Raw genomic sequence first — 26,678 nt, forward strand, 5'->3', positions numbered from 1 at the left:
CCAGCTGACTACGGGCGAAAGGCGGGGTTCACCCTGGACAAGTCGCCAGGTCATCACAGGGCTGACACATAGACACAGACAACCATTCACACTCACATTCACACCTACGCTCAATTTAGAGTCACCAGTTAACCTAACCTGCATGTCTTTGGACTGTGGGGGAAACCGGAGCATCCGGAGGAAACCCACGCGGACACGGGGAGAACATGCAAACTCCACACAGAAAGGCCCTCGCCGGCCACGGGGCTCGAACCCAGGACCTTCTTGCTGTGAGGCGACAGTGCTAACCACTACACCACCGTGCCGCCGTCCTTTGCTTGTTTTTTTCTGAAATTTTTTTAAAAATATAACTATGTTTACATTTTTTAAAAAATCACAATCAGCTTCTCTCTTCACCTCTCAGATCTTTTGAAGAGTGATATGGGTTTGTCTTTGTGTTGATCATGTTTTGGCTGCAGATCTAATCAGCTCTGAGAGTCGGCCTGTGAACAGATGTAGTGTCTGAAACTGGGCTTTGGACCCGATATATAAAATAAAACCCACAGTGAATGTAATGTAAGAAACAAAACATTATCTCATTATCTGAGAAATTTCATGTGCAGCTCGCTTCTGGGTTCGTCTGTAATTAAAGCATTCATGTGACGTTCTGTTTGTTGATTTGGTTCGTTGACTGAGTTTCATGTTCTATTTTATTTCATTTGATTCTGAAAGGATGTTCATGTGGGATTTAAAAAAAAATCTTCAGTAAAATCACTGACTGCACCTTTAATGTTATGTAACTGACGTACATGTGACTTTAACCAGTGATTTAATTCCCTCAGTCATGGGATTGCAGCATAGATTCAAAATATATGTGATTTAAAACAGTCAGTATTTCAAAACATTAACAATATCAGTACATTGACTACACACACACACACACACACACTTTCTTCATTCTTTGGTGTGTAAATATAAATATAAACGTCTCTACCTTCCCTCATTCCTCCACCCAAACAGGGCGTGGTCCCTCCCATCCTGCAGGTTTGAGCTGCGGGTCTGCAGCTCCATCACACGATGTCTGAGTCTCCTAGCAAGTGATAACACAAATTCAAAAACACAAACTTGATATGATAACATTTGAAAGGGTCGTGCAGCATTACTTTGTTTGGTCCTCACACTTGTGCATTCCTGTTTAATCAGATGCTAGCCATGCAGAAAGCTTATCCTCTCTGACATGCCATGATTCATTCACGGTGATAAGCATCCTGATGTCGTTCAGGAAAAGTCGATAAAGTGACTTTACACAGACCTACAGTTTTTATTCTCTTTATTCAACTTAAAACACACCACAGATATCCCAGGAGAAACCAAACCAGCAGTGGCTCGTGTGCAGGGAAACGATGTGCAGAGCTTCAACATTTATTTCTACAAGTAGGTTGTAGGATGGAGGTTTTACTGACCACAGGTTGATTGAGCGTTGTCTCAGTGTGCCTTCTTCTAAATTTCCTGTGTTCTACTGTCTCTTTCCATAATCTTTCTTCTATTGATGTGCATTCTTTCTCTGCCTCTCTCCTCTTCTTTTTGTAAATTTGCTGAGGTTTCCTCTCCTGATGATACAGTTGCTATTTACAATAATACTATATCTAACACACTTAACACTTTCGCTCCCCTCAAAACTAGACAGGTCTCCGCGAATCGCGCCTCTCCTTGGTTCACCTCTGAGCTTAGGGTCATGAAGGCCAAGGGAAGGCGGCTAGAGCGCCTTTATAAGAAAACTGGCCTTACTATTCATCTTTCACTCTTCTCTAAACACATCACAAAGTATAAGGATGCTCTTAACGCTGCCCGATCCTCTTACTACGCTAACATCATTAAGAGTGGCAACCATAGACCCAAAGCTCTGTTTAATACAATAAATACACTTCTTCAGCTTCCTTCCTCAACCACTCCCAGTTCTCCTGCTCAGTGTCAGGCTTTTTTGGATTTTTTCAAGGATAAAATTGACAGTATTTACCAACACTTTCATTCTGAAATTCACTCTTCTGTCTCACAAGTAGCTCTTTCTCATAAAGCTGACTGCTGTCTCTCTGCTTTCTCTCCTGTTGATTCTTCTAAAGTATCGGAAATCATGACTAAGTCCTCCTCCTCCTCATGTCTGTTGGACCCTGCACCCACTGCACTTATCAAATCCTGTGTATCTGCTATCTCCCCTTATAATGCTCATAATGATCTCTATGAACCCTATCTGATTAATCAGTGTTTTGCTTTAGGCACTGTTCCCATCTCCCTCAAAATTGCTTCTGTTACACCAATACTAAAGAAACCTGGTCTAGATTCTCTTTCACTGTCCAATTACAGACCCATCTCTAATCTCCCTTTCCTAGCTAAAGTAATGGAGAGAGTTGTAGCCTCTCAGCTGCATACTTTCCTTGCTCATAATGATCTCTATGAACCCTTTCAGTCAGGCTTTCGCAATCTGCACAGCACTGAATCTGCTCTCTTAAGAGTTGTTAATGACCTCCTGCTCTCAACTGATGCTGGTCATCTCAATGTCCTTGTTCTCTTGGACCTCACAGCTGCCTTTGACACTGTACATCATGAGAGACTCATTTCCAGACTGTCTTCTTTTGGTATTACTGGCTTAGCTTTAGCCTGGTTTCAGTCATATCTAGCAAACAGGCAACGGTTCATCTCTATTGGTGTTCATAAATCATCCACTGTTACTGTTGCTCAAGGTGTGCCTCAGGGTTCTGTCCTTGGTCCCCTTCTTTTTATATTATATGTTTCTCCTATAGGCCAGATTATTCAGAACCATGACCTTAACTTTCATTGTTATGCTGATGACATTCATTTTTTTCTCTCTCTCTTTTTTCGGAAGAACGCCGAGACCAGAAGTTTTCTTTTTTTTTCCTCCTCCTGCATAAAGACCACAAGTGGAGGCCATCCACATGGGATCTGCTTTAATATCAACAGATCTTCAATTAAGGGTACGTGAATCCTTTCATCATGGCACACCTTCAGCTTGTTCAGTGTGCTGAGTGCAGGATGTTTAGTCATTATTCCTCCATCGCTAGCGATAGCTTTATTTGTGATAAGTGCAGATTAGTTAGCTCTCTGATGGAGAAGATTATAGTGTTAGAAGTGCGTATCCAGGCTTTAGTGAAGGTCAGTGAGAATGAGAACAGTGTAGTTTCTGTAGGGGAAAGTCTGGATGCCCTAGGTGAAGTTAGTAATCCCCCAACTCCGGCATTAGAGCCCTTACAGCAGGGCGAATGGGTGACGACTCGGCGACATAAGCGTAGAGCCAAAGCTACCACTGAGGCTCGCCCACGGGAGCACCACTCCTCTCCGCGTCACGTGTCGAACAGGTTTGCTCTCCTTAATGATGCACCCACTGAGAAACCTGAAAGAGCTCTGGTTATAGGGGACTCTATCATACGGCACGTGAAATTAGCTCAGCCTTTAGGGGCACCAGCAGCTTTAGTCAGGTGTATACCGGGAGCCAGGGTGCCGGACATAGCAGTTAATCTTAGGGTCCTAGGCAAGCACAGGTTCTCAAAGATAGTTATCCATGCAGGAGCTAATGATATATGCCTTTGTCAGTCTGAGGTTACTAAGAGTAACTTTGTAAAGGTGTTTAAATTAGTGAAGGTGATGTCCGATGCTGTAGTATGCTCTGGCCCCATCCCAATGCGGAGTGGCGATGTAGCTTACAGCAGGTTATGGTTGCTGAACTGCTGGCCGTCCAGGTGGTGCTCTGAAAACAGTGTGGGCTTTATAGATAATTGGGCTAATTTTGAGGGCACTGCTGGCCTGTTAGGGCGGGATGGTATCCATCCCACTCGGGAAGGTGCTGCTCTCATTTCCTGCAGCATAGGTCATAGTCTCAGAACAGGCCTAGTTAACTTCTGAAAATCCAGAGCCAAGGCCAGGGAGCAGACGAACAGGCTAAACCGACTGTCTGCTAGCTGCACAGAGTCGTCACTCAGGGCCCACTACATCGAGACTGTGTCTGTTCCCCGAGCTCAACAAAAAGGTAGAAATATTCAGAGAGTTTGTTCCAGTAACCTAATCAATATAAAATTAGATCAGACTGACTGTACAGCCGCTGCCAGCACCTTTGATCTAAAGGTGGGGCTATTAAATATTAGATCTCTTACATCTAAAGCGCTAATGGTTAATGAACTCATTACTGATCAGGAGTTTAATGTACTTTGTTTAACTGAAACATGGATTAAGCCAAATGAATATCTCATCTCATTATCTGTAGCCGCTTTATCCTGTTCTACAGGGTCGCAGGCAAGCTGGATCCTATCCCAGCTGACTACGGGAGAAAGGCGGGGTTCACCCTGGACAAGTCACCAGGTCATCACAGGGCTGACACATAGACACAGACAACCATTCACACTCACATTCACACCTACGGTCAATTTAGAGTCAAAAGTTAACCTAACCTGCATGTCTTTGGACTGTGGGGGAAACCGGAGCACCCGGAGGAAACCCACGCGGACACGGGGAGAACATGCAAACTCCGCACAGAAAGGCCCTCATCGGCCACGGGGCTCGAACCCAGACCTTCTTGCTGTGAGGCGACAGCGCTAACCACTACACCACCGTGCCGCCATGCCAAATGAATATATAGCATTAAATGAAGCGAGTCCTCCTGGGTACAGTTATATACACCAGCCTCGTCTCACTGGCAGAGGAGGAGGCGTCGTGGTTATTTATAATGATTATCTAGGTGTAACACAAACCTGGTTATAAATTTAATACATTTGAAGTTCTTCATACTAATATAATGTATGTAGCCTCAAAAAATAAGTCTACCCTGTTAATTCCATTGCTTATTATTTACAGGCCCCCGGGGCCATATTCTGAGTTTCTTTCTGAATTTGCAGATTTTATCTCAGATCTGGTTATTTCCTTAGACAAAGCTTTAGTTGTCGGAGATTTTAATAATCACTTCGATAACCCAGAAGACCCTTTAAAAACAGCGTTTGTGTCCATTTTAGATTCAGTAGGGATTAATCAGAATGTCATAGGACCGACCCATAATGGTGGTCACACCCTCGATCTAATACTAACATTCGGGTTAAACTTCCACAGTCTGAAGTTATCTCAGATCATTATCTCATCACATTCAAAATATGTCTGAGTAATAATATATGCACCTCACCACGCTACTGTATTAAACATACATTCACGTCAACTACTGCACAGAGCTTTATAAATGATCTCCCAGAGTTATCAACTTTGATTGGGTCACTGTCAGCCCCTGCAGAACTTGATCAGGCAACTGAATGCTTAGAGTCAACGTTCCGCCATACTTTAGATAATGTAGCTCCTCTTAAAAGGAAAATGATCAGAGAGAAAAAATTAGCACCCTGGTATAATGATGACACTCGCACATTAAAACAGACCACTCGAAAATTGGAACATAAATGGTGTCAAACAAAATTGGTAGCGTTCAAATTAGCGTGGAAGGAGAGCTTCCTGAAGTATAGAAAAGCTCTTAGTGCTGCTAGATCAACATATCTCTCCTCCCTAATAGAAGATAACAAAAATAATCCTAGATTCCTATTTAATACTGCAGCAAAATTAACCAGGAATAAGTCCACTATAGACACATGCACACCTGCAGTATGGAGTAGCAACGACTACATTAATTTTTTTAATGACAAAATTGAGAATATCCGACAAAAAATTCAAACTACTAATTTAAGGTCAGTCAATGTAAGTGACCCTGTAGTTAACAATATAACTGTATCAGATCAGCAATTAGAATGTTTTACTCCCCTTAGAGAAACTGAATTACTTTCATTAATCTCGGCATCAAAAGCCTCAACTTGTGTACTAGATCCCTTACCTACACGTCTATTCAAACAGATAATACCTGAAGTAATTGAACCGCTTCTAAAAATAATAAATTCTTCTCTTACGATCGGCTATGTACCCAAATCCTTTAAACTAGCAGTTATCAAACCCCTGATTAAAAAACCTGACCTTGATCCCTGTCAGCTGTCCAATTATCGGCCAATATCAAACCTCCCCTTTATCTCCAAGATCCTTGAAAAAGCTGTGGCACAGCAGTTATGCTCATATTTACATAGGAATAACATCCATGAAATGTATCAGTCAGGATTTAGACCTCATCATAGCACAGAGACAGCTCTGGTTAAAGTAGTAAACGACCTACTGTTGGCGTCTGATCAGGGCTGTGTCTCGCTGCTTGTGTTGCTTGACCTTAGTGCAGCATTTGATACCATTGATGATTCCATTCTTCTGGATAGACTAGAAAATGTTGTGGGAGTTAAGGGAACGGCCCTCTCTTGGCTCAGCTCTTATTTAACTGATCGCTATCAGTATGTTGATGTAAATGGTGATATTTCTAGACGTACTGAGGTAAAGTTTGGTGTTCCACAAGGTTCTGTCTTGGATCCACTGCTTTTTTCTTTATATATGTTCCCTCTGGGTGATATTATTCATAAACATTGTATTAGTTTCCACTGTTATGCTGATGACACACAGTTGTATGTTTCTGCAAAACCTGATGAGAGACACCAGCTTAATAGAATTGAGGAATGTGTAAAGGACATTAGACACTGGATGCTTATTAACTTCCTTCTGCTTAACTCTGACAAGGCTGAAGTACTTGTACTCGGACCACATGCAGCTAGAAGTAAGTTTTCTGATTCCACAGTGACTCTGGATGGCCTTTCTGTTTCTTCACGTGCAGCAGTAAAAGACCTCACACATCACATTCACATCACATTATCTGTAGCCGCTTTATCCTTCTACAGGGTCGCAGGCAAGCTGGAGCCTATCCCAGCTGACTACGGGCGAAAGGCAGGGTACACCCTGGACAAGTCGCCAGGTCATCACAGGGCTGACACATAGACACAGACAACCATTCACACTCACATTCACACCTACGCTCAATTTAGAGTCACCAGTTAACCTAACCTGCATGTCTTTGGACTGTGGGGGAAACCGGAGCACCCGGAGGAAACCCACGCAGACACGGGGAGAACATGCAAACTCCACACAGAAAGGCCCTCGCCGGCCCCGGGGCTCGAACCCAGGACCTTCTTGCTGTGAGGCGACAGCGCTAACCACTACACCACCGTGCTGCCCCCCAGTAAAAGACCTCGGAGTGATTATTGACCCCAGTCTTTCATTCGAAACTCACACTGATAACATTACCCGGATAGCTTTCTTTCATCTCAGAAATATTGCTAAGATAAGAAATTTAATGTCACTACATGACGCGGAAAAACTAGTTCATGCTTTTGTTCCCTCCAGGTTGGATTATTGTAATGCCTTACTGTCTGGATGTTCCAATAAGTGCATAAATAAGCTCCAGTTAGTTCAAAATGCAGCAGCAAGAGTCCTTACTAGAACTAGAAAATATGACCCCATCACCCCTGTCTTATCCACACTGCATTGGCTCCCAATCAAATTTCGTATTGATTATAAAATACTACTATTGACCTTTAAAGCACTGAATGGTCTCGCACCACAGTACCTGAGTGAACTTCTGGTCTTCTATGACCTGCCACGCCTACTTAAAATTCAAATTGATTCAAACTGGTTCTTGTACCAGTTTTTAAGTGAAGGACGAGTTAAAGAACAGATTGCAGGTAATTTTTTGACGTGTGTGTATGGTAGTTTTGTGTAATCTGCTATAAGAAGATGAAGTGTCGCTTTAAGCAGGGCTGGGAGAAACAAATGAAGTGATTCTCGGAGAGGACTTTTTTTTTGACAATTCAGAATCCACTACTTCCATAGTGCTTTTAAATATAAGGCTGTAAGCTTTGTGTTAGTTGTCTCTAATATTTATGTCCCAATATCTTGACCACATTTTAGGATGAAAATAATCATTTTAGATATGTTATTTTATATTGAAAAATTAGCTGTCTCGGAGAGGACTTTTTTTTGACGCAATTACAGACTAATTTGATCAAAATAGTCTGAAAACTTACTGGCATTCAACATTAAAACTTAACTCTGTTTCCAATGATATGGAACCAAATATGTGTTTTATGGTATAAAGAATGATGTAAGTGCATCCCTTTTGGAGCTACCTGTGGTCAAAAAAGCACTTTTTCTAAATGACACGAGTAATTTTGCTAAATATGACGTATATTGCCATACATTCACCAAAAATAACATTATCACCACATTTTTTTTGCATGGTAAATAGAGCTATCACAGGGCTACAATAAACAACCAAGTTTATTTAGTCAAGCCTTTTGATATTGAAGACAATAAGTGTTAAATGTGATTTTTAGCTTGCGTACCCTGATTGTAAAACAACCCTTAACTAAAGTTTAACCTCAATAAGCCTTTGAATGAGTGAGTCAATGAACAACATGTCAAGAACATAACCGAGGCCTACAACAGTTTCTGTAGTATTCAGAACAAGAACATTCATTTGGTATATAACCGTTCGTTTTCATTTTGGAATCCAGGCAACTTTTAACTTGTGAAAACAAAGAGCGATAACAAAGGAAGAAAAATATCTTGCTTCTCAGAAATAAATCTCAAAATGTTAGGCTGTGTGAAACATTTCATCCTTTCACACATGTAATGTCCCAAAGAGCAGTGGCACACAGCTTTGCGCATTCAGTTTGACAGCCATGGGTCAACTTACAAGGGCACTTTCCTACTTTTCTGGAAAGCGAAGTCATTAATTAATGGTGCGTTCATGTGCTATGGGAATTATGGTAAATACCAAACGCCGACATGGAAAGCACACATGAACGCCCCCTCTTGTGGTATTTTCCACTGGGCAACTCGTAGAAAATTTTGATACACGAGTTGCCGAGATGAGATGAACTTCAACCTTTTCAACATGGCGGCGAGCGGTACAAGACTAGCTTATGAACCAAGAAAGAAGTGGTTTTCACCTACGGAAAGCTGACTCTCACCTTTTAAACGAGTCATGTTATGTATATTATATTATTATAATATGTATATTATAGCCTAATACAAAATATTCTGTGGCTGTCCAAAGAACGCCAACAATGATCTAGATACTGGCTACTCTCATTGTGGCTTCAGCCAAATTTCCAAAAACTGCGTGGCATTCAATGTGTTAAGAAAATCTCTCCTTGTCATGATCAGAAAATATTCAGCATTATTTACCTTTTGACTTTTGATAACCCATATTCCTGCTGCAGCTGATGAACAAGGCAATCTATAATTGTTTTAGCCAAATAACAGGCCTGATTCTGAATCTGGTCCACCATCTTTAATTTGTCAACAACAACAAAAGCATGTGAACACAACACACTGGTAAATACCACTTCCCAACTGGAAAATATCATCTTCCCATAGCACATGAACGCAGCATACATCATTGAACTCAAGCTGGCGTAGCGTGTGAAGACATGGTGGACAGTGATTATATGGACAATGACGGGTGATTTATGCGACGGGACAAGGTGGGCTTCCTTACGGGTGGCGAAATGCATCAAAAATGTTATCAATATGATCAAAACTTCTGAGGATATCATTTCATATTTTCCGATCTCGCTACCTCCGAGGCCCCCTAGTGGCCGAGGCCCTGGGCAGCTGCCCATGAAGCCCATTAGGATAACGCGTCCTTGACCGCTACTGATAATAATAATAATAATAATAATAATAGTGTGGGCCTAAAAATAATTATCTATCTATCTATCTATCTATCTATCTATCTATCTATCTATCTATGCGAGGTGGTGTAGTGGGGGTGGGGCCGGTAAGGGGGGGTGGCCCCAACTGCAATGAACCAGCTTTGGGGGGGCCCAGCTTGAAAAAGGTTGAGAATCCCTGCTCTAATGGACTCTTTTTAAACAGACTCTTTTTTTTTTTATTTTAAGGGCGGAGCCCACAACTGACACAAATACCTCAAATATTCTTTTTCAATACAGTTTGAGGGAAAAGGAAGTAAAAACACATGTAGAGAGATCACACATAGCTTGGGTCAACATAATAATAATAATAATAATAATAATAATAATAATAATTAACAGAACAGCAGGCGTGAAACTAAGAAGTGGGCGTGGCCATTGTTAATTAGACCAGTAAGCTGATGTGTGCAATATGAATTTATGTTTCTATTCGTTTGAGTTCACGAGTTAATTCTTAGTGACTCACTTCAAGGCGAAAGAAAGAAAGAAATACTTGAAGAATCGATTCTTTAGGACTCGATTAATCCATCAGAGAGTCGCCGCCAGATGTTTCTTGTTCTATGAGTGCGAATTCCTGTCATTAACAGGAAACCAGCAGCTGTATGTCGTGCTGGAGAGAGAGAGAGATTGTGTGTGTGTGTGTGTGTGTGTGTGTGTGTGAGAGAGAGAGAGTGTGTGAGAGAGAGTGTTTGTGTGTGTGTGTGAGAGAGAGAGAGAGAGTGAGTGTGTGTGTGTGTGTGTGTGTGTGTGTGAGAGAGAGAGAGTGTGTGTGTGTGAGAGAGAGAGAGAGAGAGAGAGAGAGAGAGAGTGTGTGTTTGTGTGTGTGTGAGAGAGAGAGAGAGAGAGTGAGTGTGTGTGTGTGTGTGTGAGAGAGAGAGAGAGTGTGTGTGTGTGTGAGAGAGAGAGAGAGAGAGAGAGAAATACAGGAGAGGGTTCAGTGTTCTCCTGAAGAGCCCTGCTGTGTTTCTCAGGACTGGGAATCTACTTCCTTCTTTTCTTCTGCAGACTGTAGGAAGCTCTTTGTTCCAATCCGCCGGTGAATCTCTGCAGCTGGAGAACATGGAGCTGCTCCTGGGGAGAAGGTCTCTGTGTGCTCTCCTGGGTGTGTGCGCGCTGTGGAGGATCTGCTGTGCGTCTCAAACTCATCATCACAACCAGCTGAAAGTGCAGCAAGACACAAGCGGTGAGTTTATCATTTCACAAAGAAAAATAAAGTTTCAAATGCTTGTAGGACGCATTAAACAACACACACACACACACACACACACACACACACACACACACACACACACACACACTGCACTAATTAATGCCTCACATATGATCAGAAAACATAAACAAAGAACCCTGACAGTTCGATATGAACTGAACCTCAGAGAACCTTTACTCTGAGAAACCAGAGAAGGTTCTTCAGCTCTCTGTCTGCTGAAAGGGTTAAAGGTTCTCTGTACAGTATTTGGATGTTGATTGAGTTGTTGTTGTTGTTGTCTGCCACTGGAACTGATAGTAAATGATGAATATGAGCTCAGAGTGCAGATTTTCAGCTTCACTGTCAGAAATAGGGTTACAGCAGGAGTCCGGTTCTGTCCCCCCGGGGTACAGTCTACACTAATGTACCCCCAAGGGCTCATTACTGGACCTCATGGTAACTGCATGCACCCTTTTAGGAATGCTTCCAAGCAGTATATAAAGGGTACAAATACAAACCCCATTTCCAGAAAAGTTGGGATATTTTCCAAAATGCAATAAAAACAAAAATCTGTGATTTGTTAATTCACATGAACCTTTATTTAACTGACAAATGTACAAAGAAAAGATTTCCATAGTTTTACCGACCAACTTTATTGTATTTTGTAAATATAAACAAAGTGAGAATTTGATGCCTGTAACGTACTCAAAAAAAGTTGGGACAGAAACAAAATGAGACTGAAAAGTTTATTAGGTATTCACTTAACACCATTTTGGAAGATTCCACAATAATAAGCAGGTTAATTAGTCACATGATTGGGTTTAAAAGGACCAGCACCAAAGGCTCACCCTGTGTCTGAAATCGCTCACTTATTCACTACTCCCTACTCCCTAGATAGGGAATTACTATATAGAGGACTATACAGTGAGCTCATTGGTAAAATGTAAAAATGCTTTCGGACACTCGTCCGTCGCGCTGATATTTACATCATTACTGTCGCACAATTAAAACGTGCTGGATCAGTCGGCTGGTGGGTTTCAAAATAATCAATACATGTGTGTGTTTTTATGATAAATCCATATTATACTCAGTGTATTTCCAACATTAATCAATACAGAGTACTTTGTGTCTGCTGCAGCTTTCAGTTCTTTTAAATCAAGGCCGAATCCTTTCTTCTTTGTCGCTGCCTTTTATTCAATCAAACTTGAGACTTTTAATTTGATTTCTTTCAGCACGACCACAATGCATGATGGGATATATTGCTTGATTAGTGACCATCGGTTGTACGCTACTTTTCATGATGCATTGTGGGATACTTTGAGTGCACTATATAGGGTGTAATATTCCTCACTAAGGTTTCACACAGCACTACAAAATGGCGTCCTCACTATATACACAGTGCCAGTGAGTCGGGAGCGATTTTGGCCCGTCCACACGAGTACGTTTTTGTCGAATCTGCATAAATACTTTATCGTTTTGGCCTCACGTCCAGACGGATCTGGCTTTTTCGAGGTGTGAAACCGGTATTTTTTGAAAACGGGTCTCAGAGTGGGAAAATCCTAAAACGCTGGATAGCTCAGAGTTGTCTGGACGGCGAATGCGGATTTTTTCAGAAACGATGACGTATAAGCCCCGCCTCTCTAACCTTTAACCTCAGCCGCTGCCGCTAGATGCGTCATAACAACAACAATGGCGGACTACAGGTTTGTGCTCTTACTGCAGAAACAACTCAGTCTATTACGGCTGCTACAACAAAACCTTCTGCTTTTATATTACTGCGAGGAGCAACAAAAGAACATGGAGAACAACATTCGCCACACGCTCTTGGATCCACCTCACGGAGTAACCAGAAGGGCCACCAGGAGAAAGTTTTGGACAAGACCTGGACGAACTAGCAGCTGTTGGGACAACTTTGTTACTAGCGTGGTTGTGGATAATGAGTGGAGGGAGAATTTCCGCATGTCCAGAGCTTCTCTCGTCGCCCTGACTGAAGAACTCCGTCCGTATATCGAAGTATATCAAACGAATATGAGGGCACCGATCGATCCGTTGAAATGAGTTGCAATAACCCTGTACTACTTAGGCGACGAGGGGAGGCTACGGAAAACCGCTAACGCATTTGGCGTGTCGCGACAGGTTGTTTCTGTTATTGTTAAGCAGACATGTAAAGTCATCGCCATCCAACTGGGCCCAAAATATGTTAAGCTTCCTTTTACGGAGCCCAAAGCACAGGACCTGGTTTTAGGATTCCACCGTGCTCATGGCATGCCACAGTGTTTGGGAGCAGTCAACGGCACCCACATCGACATTAAGCAGCCATCCACCAACTCCACGGCTTACATTAACCGCAAAGGAAAGCACTCCCTTAATGTGCAAGCCGTCTGTGATTACAAATACAGATTCATGGACGTTGTCATAAAGTGGCCTGGAAGTGTGCACGACGCACGGGTGTTTGCTAACTCCAAGGTAAACATGTACTGTACCTGAAGACTGGCAAGATTCCTGCTCTGAAAAAACAGATTGTGGACGATGAGGAGGCAATACCAGTTTTTCTTCTTGGTGACCCTGCCTACCCTCTGCTGCCTTACTTGATGAAGGAGTACTCAAACGATGGCTCCACACCTTAGGAGCAGTACTTTGGACTGTGTTTGTGTAGGGCGCGCATGGTCATTGAGTGTGCTTTTGGTTGTCTAAAGGCCAGATTTGCTGCACTGAGAAGGCCCATGGACATTAACATGGATGACCTGCCCCATGTCATTTATGCCTGCTTTGTTCTCCACAATTTCTGTGAGGTCAGTAAAGAGACTTTAGATGAACAGTGCATGTTTGGAACAATACAGGGTGACACACATTCTCCTACAGAGTGTAACAGCTACCTCACTGACTGTAATGAGGGAGAGGGAAAGAGAGTGAGGTGAGTGATCACCAAGTACCTTGACCCTTAAAAAAGTGACCACAAACTGATTAGATGACCTACTGGTCTTTTTGTAGTATTTGATGCCCCTTTATGTATTACTCATGCCATTTTGAAAGCGTTGTGAACTGTGTGTCTTGTGAAAAATAAACAAAATGACTTCAACCACGAGAAAAAGTCTTCTTTTTTTTAATGACAGCACATCCCTGCTAATGTGCATATGGTAGATAGATAGATATACTGTACTCTATTGATCCCAAGCTGGGAAATTGCAGTGTAGCAGCAGCATTACACACAATAACAACACAATGAAGTAAAGAGGACAACCTCATCTCATCTCATTATCTGTAGCCACTTTATCCTGTTCTACAGGGTCGCAGGCGAGCTGGAGCCTATCCCAGCTGACTACGGGCGAATGGCGGGGTTCACCCTGGACAAGTCGCCAGGTCATCACAGGGCTCATTTCAAAAATGCAATACAAAATGTATAAATAAGAGGTATAATTGGAGTGCAAAGTAAAACTATAAGGTGCAGTGAGCAGATTGTGTAAAAACATAAGGTGCTTTAAGTTTTCAGAAAGTTCAACACAACAACAATCAAACAAAAAAGAAGCACAGTTCAGTTTTCCTCTGCATCATCAAGCAACAGTGCACGTCTGTATGAAAAGGATGGTTGCTGTGTGGTGTGCGCATGTGTTGGTGTGTATTCTGGTCATGCTGTTTGATGGGGGGTTTGATGAAAGGCTGGTGTAGCCGGGTGTGGTGCCATGCGCATAAATGTGTGTTGGTGTTGTCCAAATCTACTGCTGCTGTGGGGGTAGGCAGGCTGGAGCATCACTTTTCTCATCAGTGAAAAGCCCTCCTGTATGGAGTTTGTAATGTTTGCAATGTTTGTGTTAATTTGCTGCATGAAGTCTGTGTTTCTTTTAGAGGACTCCTCCATCAGCTCCAACATCTTCCGCTTGATCTGAAGGTCCTCTAGTGCTACTTGGTCACCTGTTAGTCTTTGTTTCAGCCTGTCCCCTCTGTGGTTGTTTAGCCTTGCCTTGAATAAAGCAGAGCAAATTTCCCTCATTATTATGCAAAACAAGTTATGGTCAAAGCTACAGTGGGGCAAAAAAGTATTTAGTCAGCCACCAATTGTGCAAGTTCTCCCACTTAAAAAGATGAGAGAGGCCTGTAATTTTCATCATAGGTACACTTCAACTATGAGAGACAGAATGGGGGGAAGAATCCAGGAAATCACATTGTAGGATTTTAATGAATTAATTGGTAAATTCCTCGGTAAAATAAGTATTTGGTCACCTACAAACAAGCAAGATTTCTGGCTCTCACAGACCTGTAACTTCTTCTTTAAGAGGCTCCTCTGTCCTCCACTTGTTACCTGTATTAATGGCACCTGTTTGAACTCGTTATCAGTATAAAAGACACCTGTCCACAACCTCAAACAGTCACACTCCAAACCCCACTATGGCCAAGACCAAAGAGCTGTCAAAGGACACCAGAAACAAAATTGTAGACCTGCACCAGGCTGGGAAGACTGAATCTGCAATAGGTAAGCAGCTTGGTGTGAAGAAATCAACTGTGGGAGCAATTATTAGAAAATGGAAGACATACAAGACCACTGATAATCTCCCTCGATCTGGGGCTCCACACAAGATCTCACCCCATGGGGTCAAAACGATCACAAGAACAGTGAGCAAAAATCCCAGAACCACACGGGGGGACCTAGTGAATGACCTGCAGAGAGCTGGGACCAAAGTAACAAAGGCTACCATCGGTAACACTACGCCGCCAGGGACTCAAATCCTGCAGTGCCAGACGTGTCCCCCTGCTTAAGCCAGTACATGTCCAGGCCCGTCTGAAGTTTGCTAGAGAGCATTTGGATGATCCAGAAGAGGATTGGGAGAATATCACATGGTCAGATGAAACCAAAATAGAACTTTTTGGTAAAAACTCAACTTGTCGTGTTTGGAGGAGAAAGAATGCTGAGTTGCATCCAAAGAACACCATACCTACTGTGAAGCATGGGGGTGGAAACATCATGCTTTGGGGCTGTTTTTCTGCAAAGGGACCAGGATGACTGATCCGTGTAAAGGAAAGAATGAATGGGGCCATGCATCATGATATTTTGAGTGAAAACCTCCTTCCATCAGCAAGGGCACTGAAGATGAGACGTGGCTGGGTCTTTCAGCATGACAATGATCCCAAACACACTGCCCGGGCAACGAAGGAGTGGCTTCGTAAGAAGCATTTCAAGGTCCTGGAGTGGCCTAGCCAGTCTCCAGATCTCAACCCCATAGAAAATCTTTGGAGGTAGTTGAAAGTCTGTGTTGCCTGGCGACAGCCCCAAAACATCACTGCTCTAGAGGAGATCTGCATGGAGGAATGGGCCAAAATACCAGCAACAGTGTGTGAAAACCTTGTGAAGACTTACAGAAAACGTTTGACCTCTGTCATTGCCAATAAAGGGTATATAACAAAGTATTGAGATGAACTTTTGTTATTGACCAAATACTTATTTTCCACCATAATTTGCAAATAAATTCTTTAAAAATCAGACAATGTGATTTTCTGGATTTTTTTTTCTCATTTTGTCTCTCATAGTTGAGGTATACCTATGATGAAAATTACAGGCCTCTCTCATCTTTTTAAGTGGGAGAACTTGCACAATTGGTGACTGACTAAATACTTTTTTGCCCCACTGTATGTATGAAAGCAATACACGTACACAAAGAATGTGCACATGCCATTTAACTGTTCCCACATAGTTATTGTATCATAGCATATAGTTTGCTTGTTAAGCTTGAAATCATGAACATGCCTGGAGCAAATCCCTGCGCTGCTTTATGTCCGCAGAAGGCAGACTTTCAGGTGTGCTGGACGACTGGCTTGAATTGCCAGGCAGCTCCATTGCCGGAGAAGTTCGTGTTGACGACTGCGACAACGACTCTTCTTCCATGTCAGCAGTCTTGATGCCGGCATCGATGCCGCGTGTAGCAGGCGACCCACCCCATATCTCCTCACACAGCTCAAAGTACAGCAGAACAACACGGCCTTGGCCACTACGGTGCCCTGTGTCCACTGCCTGCCTGTATTTTGTCCGGATACTTTTTAACTTAGCGGTAACCTGTGGCTTTGTGACGCTCTTGGCATCATGGGGGAAATCCTGCTCCGTTGGGGTCTGCGGATACTGCTCCTGAAACACGTCCATAATGTCAGAGTACTTGGAGTGGCAAGACTCCCAGTTGACATTTTCATGCAATTTAGTTGTCTTGTAGTCCAATGTGACACGAAGTAGAAGTTCCACTTCATTGTCGGTCCACACAAAAGACTCTCCTCTTCCTCTCAGAGTTGCGCTGGCTATGATCATCCTCTTCTCATGGTATGAGCTTGTTTGTAAACAGCATGTGATCTTTATACGCATGCTCCATGGCTTCTCTTCCGGTTTTATTGTATTGGTGTGGCGGCATCACAGCGCCACATACAGGCTTGGTATATGTACTACAGCATTTTGGGTCGTTTTCAGTGAATCCGTGTGGACGCAGATATTTCTGGAAATGACGCCGTGTTTATGGAGATTTTTTTAACGTATTGGGTGAGGCCGTGTACTCGTGTGGACAGGCCCTCAGACACAGGGTCAGTCTTTGCAAGCAAGGATGGGTGTGGCTCATTGGTTTATGCCAAAATTTGTGAGAGGATTGTTCATCAATTCAAAAAGAACATTTCTCAACATAAGATGTTAGGTCTTTCAAAATCTACAGTCCATAATATCATGAAAAGATTCAGGGAATTCGGCGACATCTCAGTGTGTAAAGGGTGGGGTCAGAAACCACTGTTGAATGGGCGTGACCTTCGAGCCCTCAGGCGGCACTGCCTGAGAAAACGTCACGTTAATGTGACAAATACCGTATAGCCATGTGGGCTCGGGAGGACTTCAGAAAACCGTTCTCAATTAACAGTCTGCTGCTGCATCCAGAAATGCAACCTGAAACTGTATTACACAAGGAGGAAGCCGTTCATCAATTCTATACAGAAACGCCACCGGTTTCTCTGGGCCTGAACTCATCTCAGATGGACTGAAAGAGAGTGGAAACGTGTGCTGTGGTCAGATGAGTCACATTTCAGCTCGTTTTCAGGAAAACCAGCCATTGGGTTCTCAGTGCCAAAGGTGAACACGACCATCCAGTTTTTTATCAGAGAAAGGTGCAAAAGCAGCATCTGTGATGGTATGGGGGGGGGGGATCAGTGCCCACAGCATGGGGCAGTTACATGTGTGTGAAGATACCATTGATATATTGGGATTTTAGAGAAATGTATTCATCAAGATGACGGCTCTTCCCAGGAAGTCCATGCTTATTTGAACAGGACAAGGTCAGGCCTCATTCTGCACGGGCTACAACAGCGTGGCTTTGTAGACACAGAGTACGTGTGCTTGACTGGCCTGCTGCCAGTCCAGATCTGTGTCTTATTGAGACTGTATGGGGCATCATGAAGAAGAGAATCAGACAACAGTGACCACGGACTATTGAGCAGCTGAAGTCTTGTATCAAGCAAGAATGGAGAAAAATTCCAACTGCAAAACTGCAACAGTTAGTATCCTCAGATCTCATATGATTAAAAAGCATTATTAAAGGAAAGGTGATGTAACACAATGGTAATAATGCCTCTGTCCCAACTTTTTTGAGTGTGTTGCAGGAATCAAATTCTAGCTTTGTTTATATTTACAAAATACAATTAAGTTGGTCAGGAAAACTCTTGAAAATATTTTCTTTGGAGTTTTAAATAAAAGTTCCCGTGAGTTAACAAATCACAGATTTTTGTTTTATTGCTTTTTGGAAAATATCCAAACTTTCCTGGAAATGGGGTTAATAAGTACCATCGAGATTTCAGCCCCACTGATGAGCCATTGTAGCCATAAAGGTACAGTAATGTCCTTTATTTTCTGAAAGTGTTTAATTTGAGGGACTTTACGTCCCAGTGAGGTGAATGGTGCAGGAATTACTGTCATGCTCCAACCCGGACTTCTACTCCGGAGATTACTTATCTCCCAGGTCAGCGCTAATCCAGATCCGGGACGGGAATTCCATCTAGCCTGCATGTCACTTCCTGGTTCTCTCTGCTGTGTATAAATAAGCCATTCTCAGACCCTGACTTTGCCAGAACGTCTCGTTTTGCTATTCTAGCCATTTCTGTGCCTTTATTGTGTTTCATGGTTTTTGCTCAAGCTATTTTTTTAGTTCATGGTTTATGCACTTAGGGTTTTTTCTTGTTTATGTTTTTGTGCTGTAGTGTTTTTGTCCTTGTCTGTCTCATGTTTTTGTCAAGTTTTTTGTCTCTTTGTACCTGGACTATTTTTGCCATTTGTTTGTTTACCTTTTTTGCCACACCCTTTCCCTGGATTAAATCTCATTATTTATTGGATTACTGCCCGTGTGTTCTGCTTCTGGATCCTAATCTCACCACCCCTAACAGTACGTTCTGGCCAGCATGGATCCAGCGGAACTCACCAGTCTGAGAACAGCCATCCAGCAGCAAGGGACTCTCCTCAGGACCCATCAACAAAACCTCCAGCAGATCACCCAGAACCTCGCCACCCTGTCCAACTCACTCAACCTCCTCACCACACAGATGCAGCGCTATCAAGCCGTGCCTAACCCTGGCCAGCCGTCTCCTACTTCAGCTCCTGCCACTGCTCTTCTCTGCGAACCGAGACTTCCAGCGCCTCAGCCCTACGATGGAGAACCAGGTACTTGCAGATCATTTCTGTCTCAATGCTCTTTGAGCCTAGAACTGTAACCTCTGGCCTTCCCCACAGAACACTCCCAGGTAGCATATACAATCGTGCTCCTCACTGGCAAGGCCAGAGAGTGGGGAACAGCGGTCTGGGACGCCGATGCACCCTTTTGTTTCTGTTTCAAGGATTTCTCCGAGGAGATGAGGTGAACTTTCGACTGTTCTCTGTCCGGCCAGGAGGCGGCTAGAGGGCTCATGGAGCTGCGGCAGGGGTCCCGGTCTACCTCGGACTATGCCATCGAGTTCCGGATGTTGGCAACATAGTGCGGTTGGAACGAGAGTGCCCAGATGGATGCGTTCCTGCACGGCCTGTCTGATGTCATTAAGGATGAATTGGTATCGCGGGAACTGCCGTCGAACCTCTCCAGCCTCATGGACCTTGCCAACCTCATTGATGCCTGAGTTCAGCAATGGAAGAGAGAGAAGAACCACCCCAGCTTTCCTCACCACCCCAGCTTTCCTCTCCACCCCCCTGCTGCATCCATCGAACCCATGCAGGTAGACCGGGTTAGGGTGTCAGCGGAGGAATGACAGTGCCAGCAGAGCACAGGGGCCTGTTTCTATTGCGGTCAGCGAGGACACATCTGCCAAGCCTGCCCGCTAAAGGGAACGAGACCACCAGTGAATCAAGGGACCCTGGTGGGCAACACTTGGAACCAGCCCTCCACTGATCGACCGTTACTCCCTGTCATCATCATCCACGACAACCAGCATCACCATCTCCAGGCTCTCGTTGACTGGGCGGACAGGAACCTGATCTGCTCCACCACCACCAAGTGTCTGGGAATTCCACTACTCACCCTTGACGTCCCTCTCACAGTCCTGACACTCAATGGCACCGGCTTAACCACCATCACCCTCCTTACCGCCCCGCTCATCCTGAGGATTTCTGGCAACCACTCTGAAACCATCCAATTCCACGTCATGAACAATCCCCATGTACCCATCATCCTAGGATTACCCTGGTTAACGCAGCACAACCCCCACCTAAACTGGGCCGATAATACCATCCTAGGTTGGAGCCATTCCTGCCTAGCTTCCTGTCTGAACTCCGCTCTGCCTCCCGCCAAACCACCGCAGCCTTCAGCCAGTGAGTTTCCCGACCTCTCTCATGTGCCTCTGGAATACCTGGACTTAAGACTTATTTTCAGTAAGACCCAAGCAGTGTCCCTCCCTCCTCACAGACCCTATGACTGTGGAATCGACTTCCTGCCCAGGATGGCACCACCCAAAGGACGACTCTACTCTCTTTCTCCCATTGAAAGGCAAGTCATGGAGAAGTACATTTCCGAGTCTCTGGCAGCTAGGATCATCCACTCTTCCTCCTCCCCAGCAGGGGCGGGATTTTTCTTCCTGGAAAAGGACAAGTCGCTCCGCCCCTGCATTGACTATCAAGGTTTCAACGCCATCACCACCAAGAACCGTTACCCCCTACTGCTCATGTCTACGGCCTTTGAACTACTCCAGGGAGCCAAGATATTCACCAAGTTGGACTTACGCAATGCCTACCATCTCGTCAGGATCAGGGAGGGGGACAGGTGGAAGATGGCCTTTAACACCACCACTGGCCACTACGAGTACCTCGTGGTCCCTTTTGGCCTGACCAATGCACCCACAGTCTTCCAGGCACTCGTCAACGATGTCCTAAGGGACTTTCTTAACATCTTCATTTTCGTGTACCTGAATGACATCCTGATCTTCTCTCACTCCCTGGAGGAACATCGGGGCCACGTCCGGCAGGTCCTCCAGCGCCTGCTAGAAAACAAGCTGTTTGTCAAGGCGGAAAAGAGTGAATTCCACCAGAGCTCTGTCTTGTTTCTGGGGTTCATCATCTCCCCGGCTAGGATCCAGATGGACTCGAGTCATGAAGCAGTCGCAGACTGGCCTACCCCATCCTCGCGACGAGAGCTCCAGCATTTCCTGGGATTCGCTAATTTCTACAGGCACTTCATACGCGACTTCACCATGGTGGGCGGACCTCTCACTGCCTTGACCTCAATTAAGACCAAGTTCAAGTGGGGGGAGGAAGCAGAGAAAGCCTTCTCCATGCTCAAGCGCAAGTTCACCACAGCACCCATTCTCACCATACCCGATCCGACCAAACAGTTCATCGTGGAGGTCGACGCTTCCGAGTCCAGGGTCGGAGCCATTCTCTCCCAGAGGGCCAGCGATAACAAGGTCAACCCCTGCTCCTTCTTCTCTCGCCGGCTGTCCCCTGCTGAATGTAATTACGACATCGGTAACAGAGAGTTGTTGGCTATCAAGCTAGCCTTGGAGGAGTGGAGGCACTGGCTCGAGGGGTCGGATCTCCCCTTCCTAGTCTGGACCGACCATAAGAACCTGGAGTACCTCAAGTCTGCCAAACGTCTCAATTCCCGTCAAGCCCGTTGGTCTCTCTTCTTCTCCCGGTTCAACTTCATGCTCTCCTACCGCCCAGGCTCCAAGAATGGCAAACCCAACGCCCTGTCCAGGATGTTCTCTTCCCACCAAGAGGAGTCCAAGCCACCCGAGACCATCCTTCCTCCACGCTGCCTGGTGGGAGCTGCCATTCTAGAGGTTGAGACGCTCATGCAGAAGGCCCTGGAGCAGGACCCCGGTGAAGGTAACTCAAGCAACATACCACCTAACTATCTGTTTGTTCCCTGTTCTGTGCGAACCCAAGTGCTGCAGTGGGGTCATGGCTCCAAGTTGGCTTGTCACCCGGGAGCTGCTCAAACCCTGGCGCTCGTCCAACAGCGCTTCTGGTGGCCATCCATCAAGGAAGACGTCCAGGAGTTCGTGGCAGCCTGCAACACATGTGCCCGGAACAAGACAGCCAATTGACCCCCTGCCGGCTTGCTAAGACCCCTCCCGATTCCTCATCGACCCTGGTCTCACATCACCCTGGACTTTGTCACAGGACTCCCCAACTCAGCTGGCAACATGTGCATCCTCACAGTTATCGACTGTTTCTCAAGACAGTCCATTTCATCCCTCTGCCCAAGCTTCCCACAGATAAAGAAACCACCGAATTACTCATCCTCCATATTTTCTGCATACACGGACTCTCCACTGACATTGTCTCCTACCGGGGTCCTCAGTTCACTGCGCAGTTCTGGAGGGCCTTCTGCAAACTCATTGGGGTCTCCTGTAGTCTCTCCTCAGGGTTCCACCCTCAAACCAACGGCCAGGCGGAATGGGCAAACCAAGATTTGGAGGTTGCACTCAGGTGCATGGCGTCTAGGGATGCCAGTTCTTGGAGTAAGTACTTACCTTGGGTCGAGTACGCTCATAACACTCTTCCTTCATCTGCCACAGGTCTCTGTCCATTCCAGTGCTCACTAGGGTACCAACCACCACTGTTCCCCAGCCAGGAGGAGATCGCTATACCCTCAGCCCAGATTTTCATACGCTGCTGCAGGAGGACGTGGGCAATGGCCCGGAGAAGACTCATTCGCTCCGCCCTAGCATCCAAGAGGAAGGCCGACAAATGCCGCTCTAAGGTGCCCACCTACTGGGTGGGGCAACGAGTCCTGCTCTCCACACGCCACCTGCCACTCAGAATCATCTCCTGCAAGCTGGCTCCCAGGTACCTAGGACCTTTCCTCATCAGCAAGGTAATCAATCCATGTTCCGTCAGACTGGCTTTACCACTCACCATGCAACGTGTTCACCCCACCTTTCACGTATCACAGCTTAAACCCCTGGTTTCCAGTCCTTTGCTCCCACCCTCCAAACCTCCTCCTCCCAGGCTCATTGATGGCGGCAAGGCCTACACGGTCAAGAAACTGCTGAAGGTGCGGCCGCGAGGCAGAGGACTCAGTACCTGGTGGACTGGGAGGGTTATGGTCCCGAGGAGAGAAGTTGGGTCCCTGCCAGGTTCATATTGGACCCAACACTCATCACAGATTTCCACCAGCAACACCCTGACGCTCTTCCTAAAGCTCCTGGAGGTGCTCATTGAAGGGGGGGTTACTGTCATGCTCCGCCCCGGACTTCCACTCTGGAGATTACTTATCTCCCAGGTTAGTGCTAATCCGGATCCGGGACGAGAATTCCATCTAGCCTGCATGTCACTTCCTGGTTTTCTCCGCTGTGTATAAATAAGCCGTTCTCAGACCCTGACTTTGCCAGAACGTCTTGTTTTGCTATTCTAGCCGTTTCTGTGCCTTTATTGTGTTTCATGGTTTTTGCTCAAGCTATTTTTATGCCTCCACCACCATAAGGTGCAGGAGGCATTATGTTTTCGGGTTGTCCGTCTGTCCGTGAGTGCGTCTGTGCGTCCATCCCGAAACCTTGTGAACGCCATATCTCAAAGGCTAATGAAAGGAATTTCGCCAAACTCTCACCATTTGTGCGCTTTGGGATAAACATGAACTAATTAGATTTTGAGATCAAAAGGTCAAAGGTCAAGGTCACTGAGGTCAAATATCTGTCCGAAAACCTTGTGAACACAATATCTCCAAGGCAGATGAAAGGAATTTCACCAGACTTTCACCATTTGTGTATTTGGGGACAAAGATAAACTGATTAGATTTTGAGATCAAAAGGTCTAAGATCAAGGTCACTGTGAGGTCAAATGTCTGTCCGAAAACCTTGTGAACACAGTATCTCCAAGGCTACTACAAGTAATTTCACCAGGTCAAGATTACTGTGAGGTCAAATGTCCATCCCCAAATCACAACTTAATACAGCATCTAGTCTACCAGGTGGAGGCGTCCCCATCAACGCCATTGGCGTCGAGTTCTATCTAGTTTGCTCTAGTGTTTTTGTCCTTGTCTGTCTCATGTTTTTGTCAAGATTTTTTTCTCTTTGTACTTGGACTATTTTTGCCATTTGTTTGTTTACCTTTTTTACCACACCCTTTCCCTGGATTAAATCTCATTATTTACTGGATTACTGTCTGTGTGTTCTGCTTCTGGATCCTAATCTCACCACCCCTAACAATTACAGCACTGGCACATGTAAAGAAATACTGTAGAACAAAGATGCCTTCAGAAATAATAAAATTAAAATTTTCTATGTTAAAAAAAACCATAAAGAGCAGTAAATGAAACACAGTCAGTATTTGGTGTAACGACCCTTTACTTTAAAAAAAATCATCGTCTCAGGTACAGTGTGTTCAGTTTTATAAGGAAATGAGCTGAACACATTACAGAAGCAGATCCAGATCTTCAGCAGCTTCCTGAAAGTTTTATTCCGAATGAAAACTCGTCTGTTACGATGAATATGAATAAACTGCTTTCTTTACAGACGAACAAACGCATTTCTGGAACATTTCTTTTTGTTCCGGAAAACTTGTATGTTTTTGGACTGACTTGACATCATCACATCGTTGCCTCCTTTTTAAGGGACTAAAAGTAATTGGACGAACATCATCATGAATTAAATTGTCGTTTTTAATACTCTTTCTGTGAATGGCTCGTTTTCATGATCTTATTTCAGCTCCAGTGAATTACACTGTTATAGACAACAACAACAACTGTCAGTGTCCAATTATTTATGGACCTGAGTGGAGAACCATAAATCTGAGCTTCTTTAATTATTTCAAGCCCTGAATGGTTCTTCTGTAAGCATGTTCTGACTGTCTGCTGCCATGATCTGATAACACGGCATGACTGAAAGAGTGTTTTTTCTTTTTCTTTTTTCCAAAACAAAAATAGATTCAGATCAGATTTGAGCTGCTTTGATTACATTTTTTCCCTCAAATTTTCTGCCCTGATTATACCTCGCATTCCGGATGTCCATCATTTAATTTGATCTGAACTATAAACAGACTTTGTCGTTCCTCCATTGTAAATGAAGGTGTGTTTATGGTGTGATTTTCAGCCTGCTGTTGCACATGCCGTGTTTTTACACACAACACAATCGATTTCGTGCCGCAGTGACCAGAGAGCCGAGAGAACAAAGTTCTGTCAGTGTGAGAAACTTCTGATTAAACTCTGAGCCTGAGCGCTGATACCACACTCGTCTAAAATCCACCAACAGCAAGATGACAAACTCGCAGCTACAGCTACGCTAGCACCAATAAATAAAACACGCTAATGTACAGAACAAAATCTCCTTGTTCCCTCAGGAGCTCTGCAGAAGGTGTGTGTTTCTCTGAGCCTGTTTTCTGCACAAGCTGATTTTCGGATGATTCTGGGGTTTTTCTTTAATCTATCACAGAAACACGGAGACATACCCAATCACACAGACGGTTACAGAATTCACAACACACTTTACTGAGAACTCGTACATTATGATCAGGAATCACCTTCAAACTGGCTTTAGTTCTCAGTCTCACTTTTGTTTCTGTCATTTAGTGTCACAGACGTCGGTCCGACATTTATATCCACAGAGATATAGTTTTGGAGATTTTCTCATTTTAATTTTATAGTTCCAGAAAAATTATTAAAACTTTTTTGATGACTCATTCTGTACGAGTCTTGTGTTCATCCAATTAAAATGAATGGATATGCTCCACCCCCAGGGGTGTGTCCTGTTCATGAGTAGCAGGTCGTTAGCAGTAAACAAGGTTCATTTGCGTGACTTTCAGTGTTGTAGAACTCGAGTTCAATCTCAAGACCACTTTTTGAAGATCTCAGTCTCGTCTCGGGATTGACTGCATTTTTACTCGGTCTCGTCTCGGTCTCAGACACAGAGCGCTCAGGATTTTATTTCAAGATCACAACCGTGGGGATTTCACTAAACTCCCTGTGTATTGTCTGATTTATTTGTGAACATCGTTACTGTGACTGGATGCAAAACCCACTCATATTAGTCGCTAAAATAACTTGGTCGCTTGAAGGTTAACAAAATGACGCATTTCACACACAAGCGTTTGACATTTCAGATATATTTTTAAGCACACAGTGTTTAGTTTTCATCTTTAATTTTTAAAAATATATAATTAATTTTTTCACAGGGTCATTATTTATAGTTTTATTAATCTTTATAGTTTTATTAAGTTTTATTAATTTGATAAAGTATGCATTCGGGGCTGCAACTGAAGGCATCTATATCCGGAGTAGGTCAGACGGAAAACTCTTCAACCTTTCAAGGTTGAAGGCGAAGTCAAAAGTCCAGCTGAAGGGCCTGCGCGATTTCCTGTTTGCCGATGATGCAGCAATCACCACCCATTCCAGCGAAGACCTACAAACTCT

General features: G+C 44.3%; 1 protein-coding gene and 1 long non-coding RNA gene across 2 annotated transcripts in view; one reads left to right on the plus strand and one right to left on the minus strand.

Annotated features, from left to right (window-relative positions):
• The window catches only part of LOC132887670 (uncharacterized), an 18,274-nt gene extending 7,796 nt beyond the window's left edge, over positions 1-10,478 (minus strand). Inside the window, exons 1-2 of the long non-coding RNA XR_009654867.1 lie at positions 10,123-10,478; positions 974-1,069 (exon numbers count right to left, since the gene is read on the minus strand). This is a non-coding gene — a long non-coding RNA (uncharacterized LOC132887670). The remainder of the gene's footprint in view (positions 1-973; positions 1,070-10,122) is intronic.
• The window catches only part of kcp (kielin cysteine rich BMP regulator), a 92,463-nt gene continuing 76,260 nt past the window's right edge, over positions 10,476-26,678 (plus strand). Inside the window, exon 1 of the mRNA XM_060923153.1 lies at positions 10,476-10,839. Within this exon, the coding sequence (XP_060779136.1) occupies positions 10,716-10,839 (124 nt within the window). The 5' untranslated portion in view covers positions 10,476-10,715. The remainder of the gene's footprint in view (positions 10,840-26,678) is intronic.

This window comes from Neoarius graeffei, chromosome 6, assembly GCF_027579695.1.
Source record: "Neoarius graeffei isolate fNeoGra1 chromosome 6, fNeoGra1.pri, whole genome shotgun sequence".
NCBI lineage: Eukaryota > Metazoa > Chordata > Actinopteri > Siluriformes > Ariidae > Neoarius > Neoarius graeffei.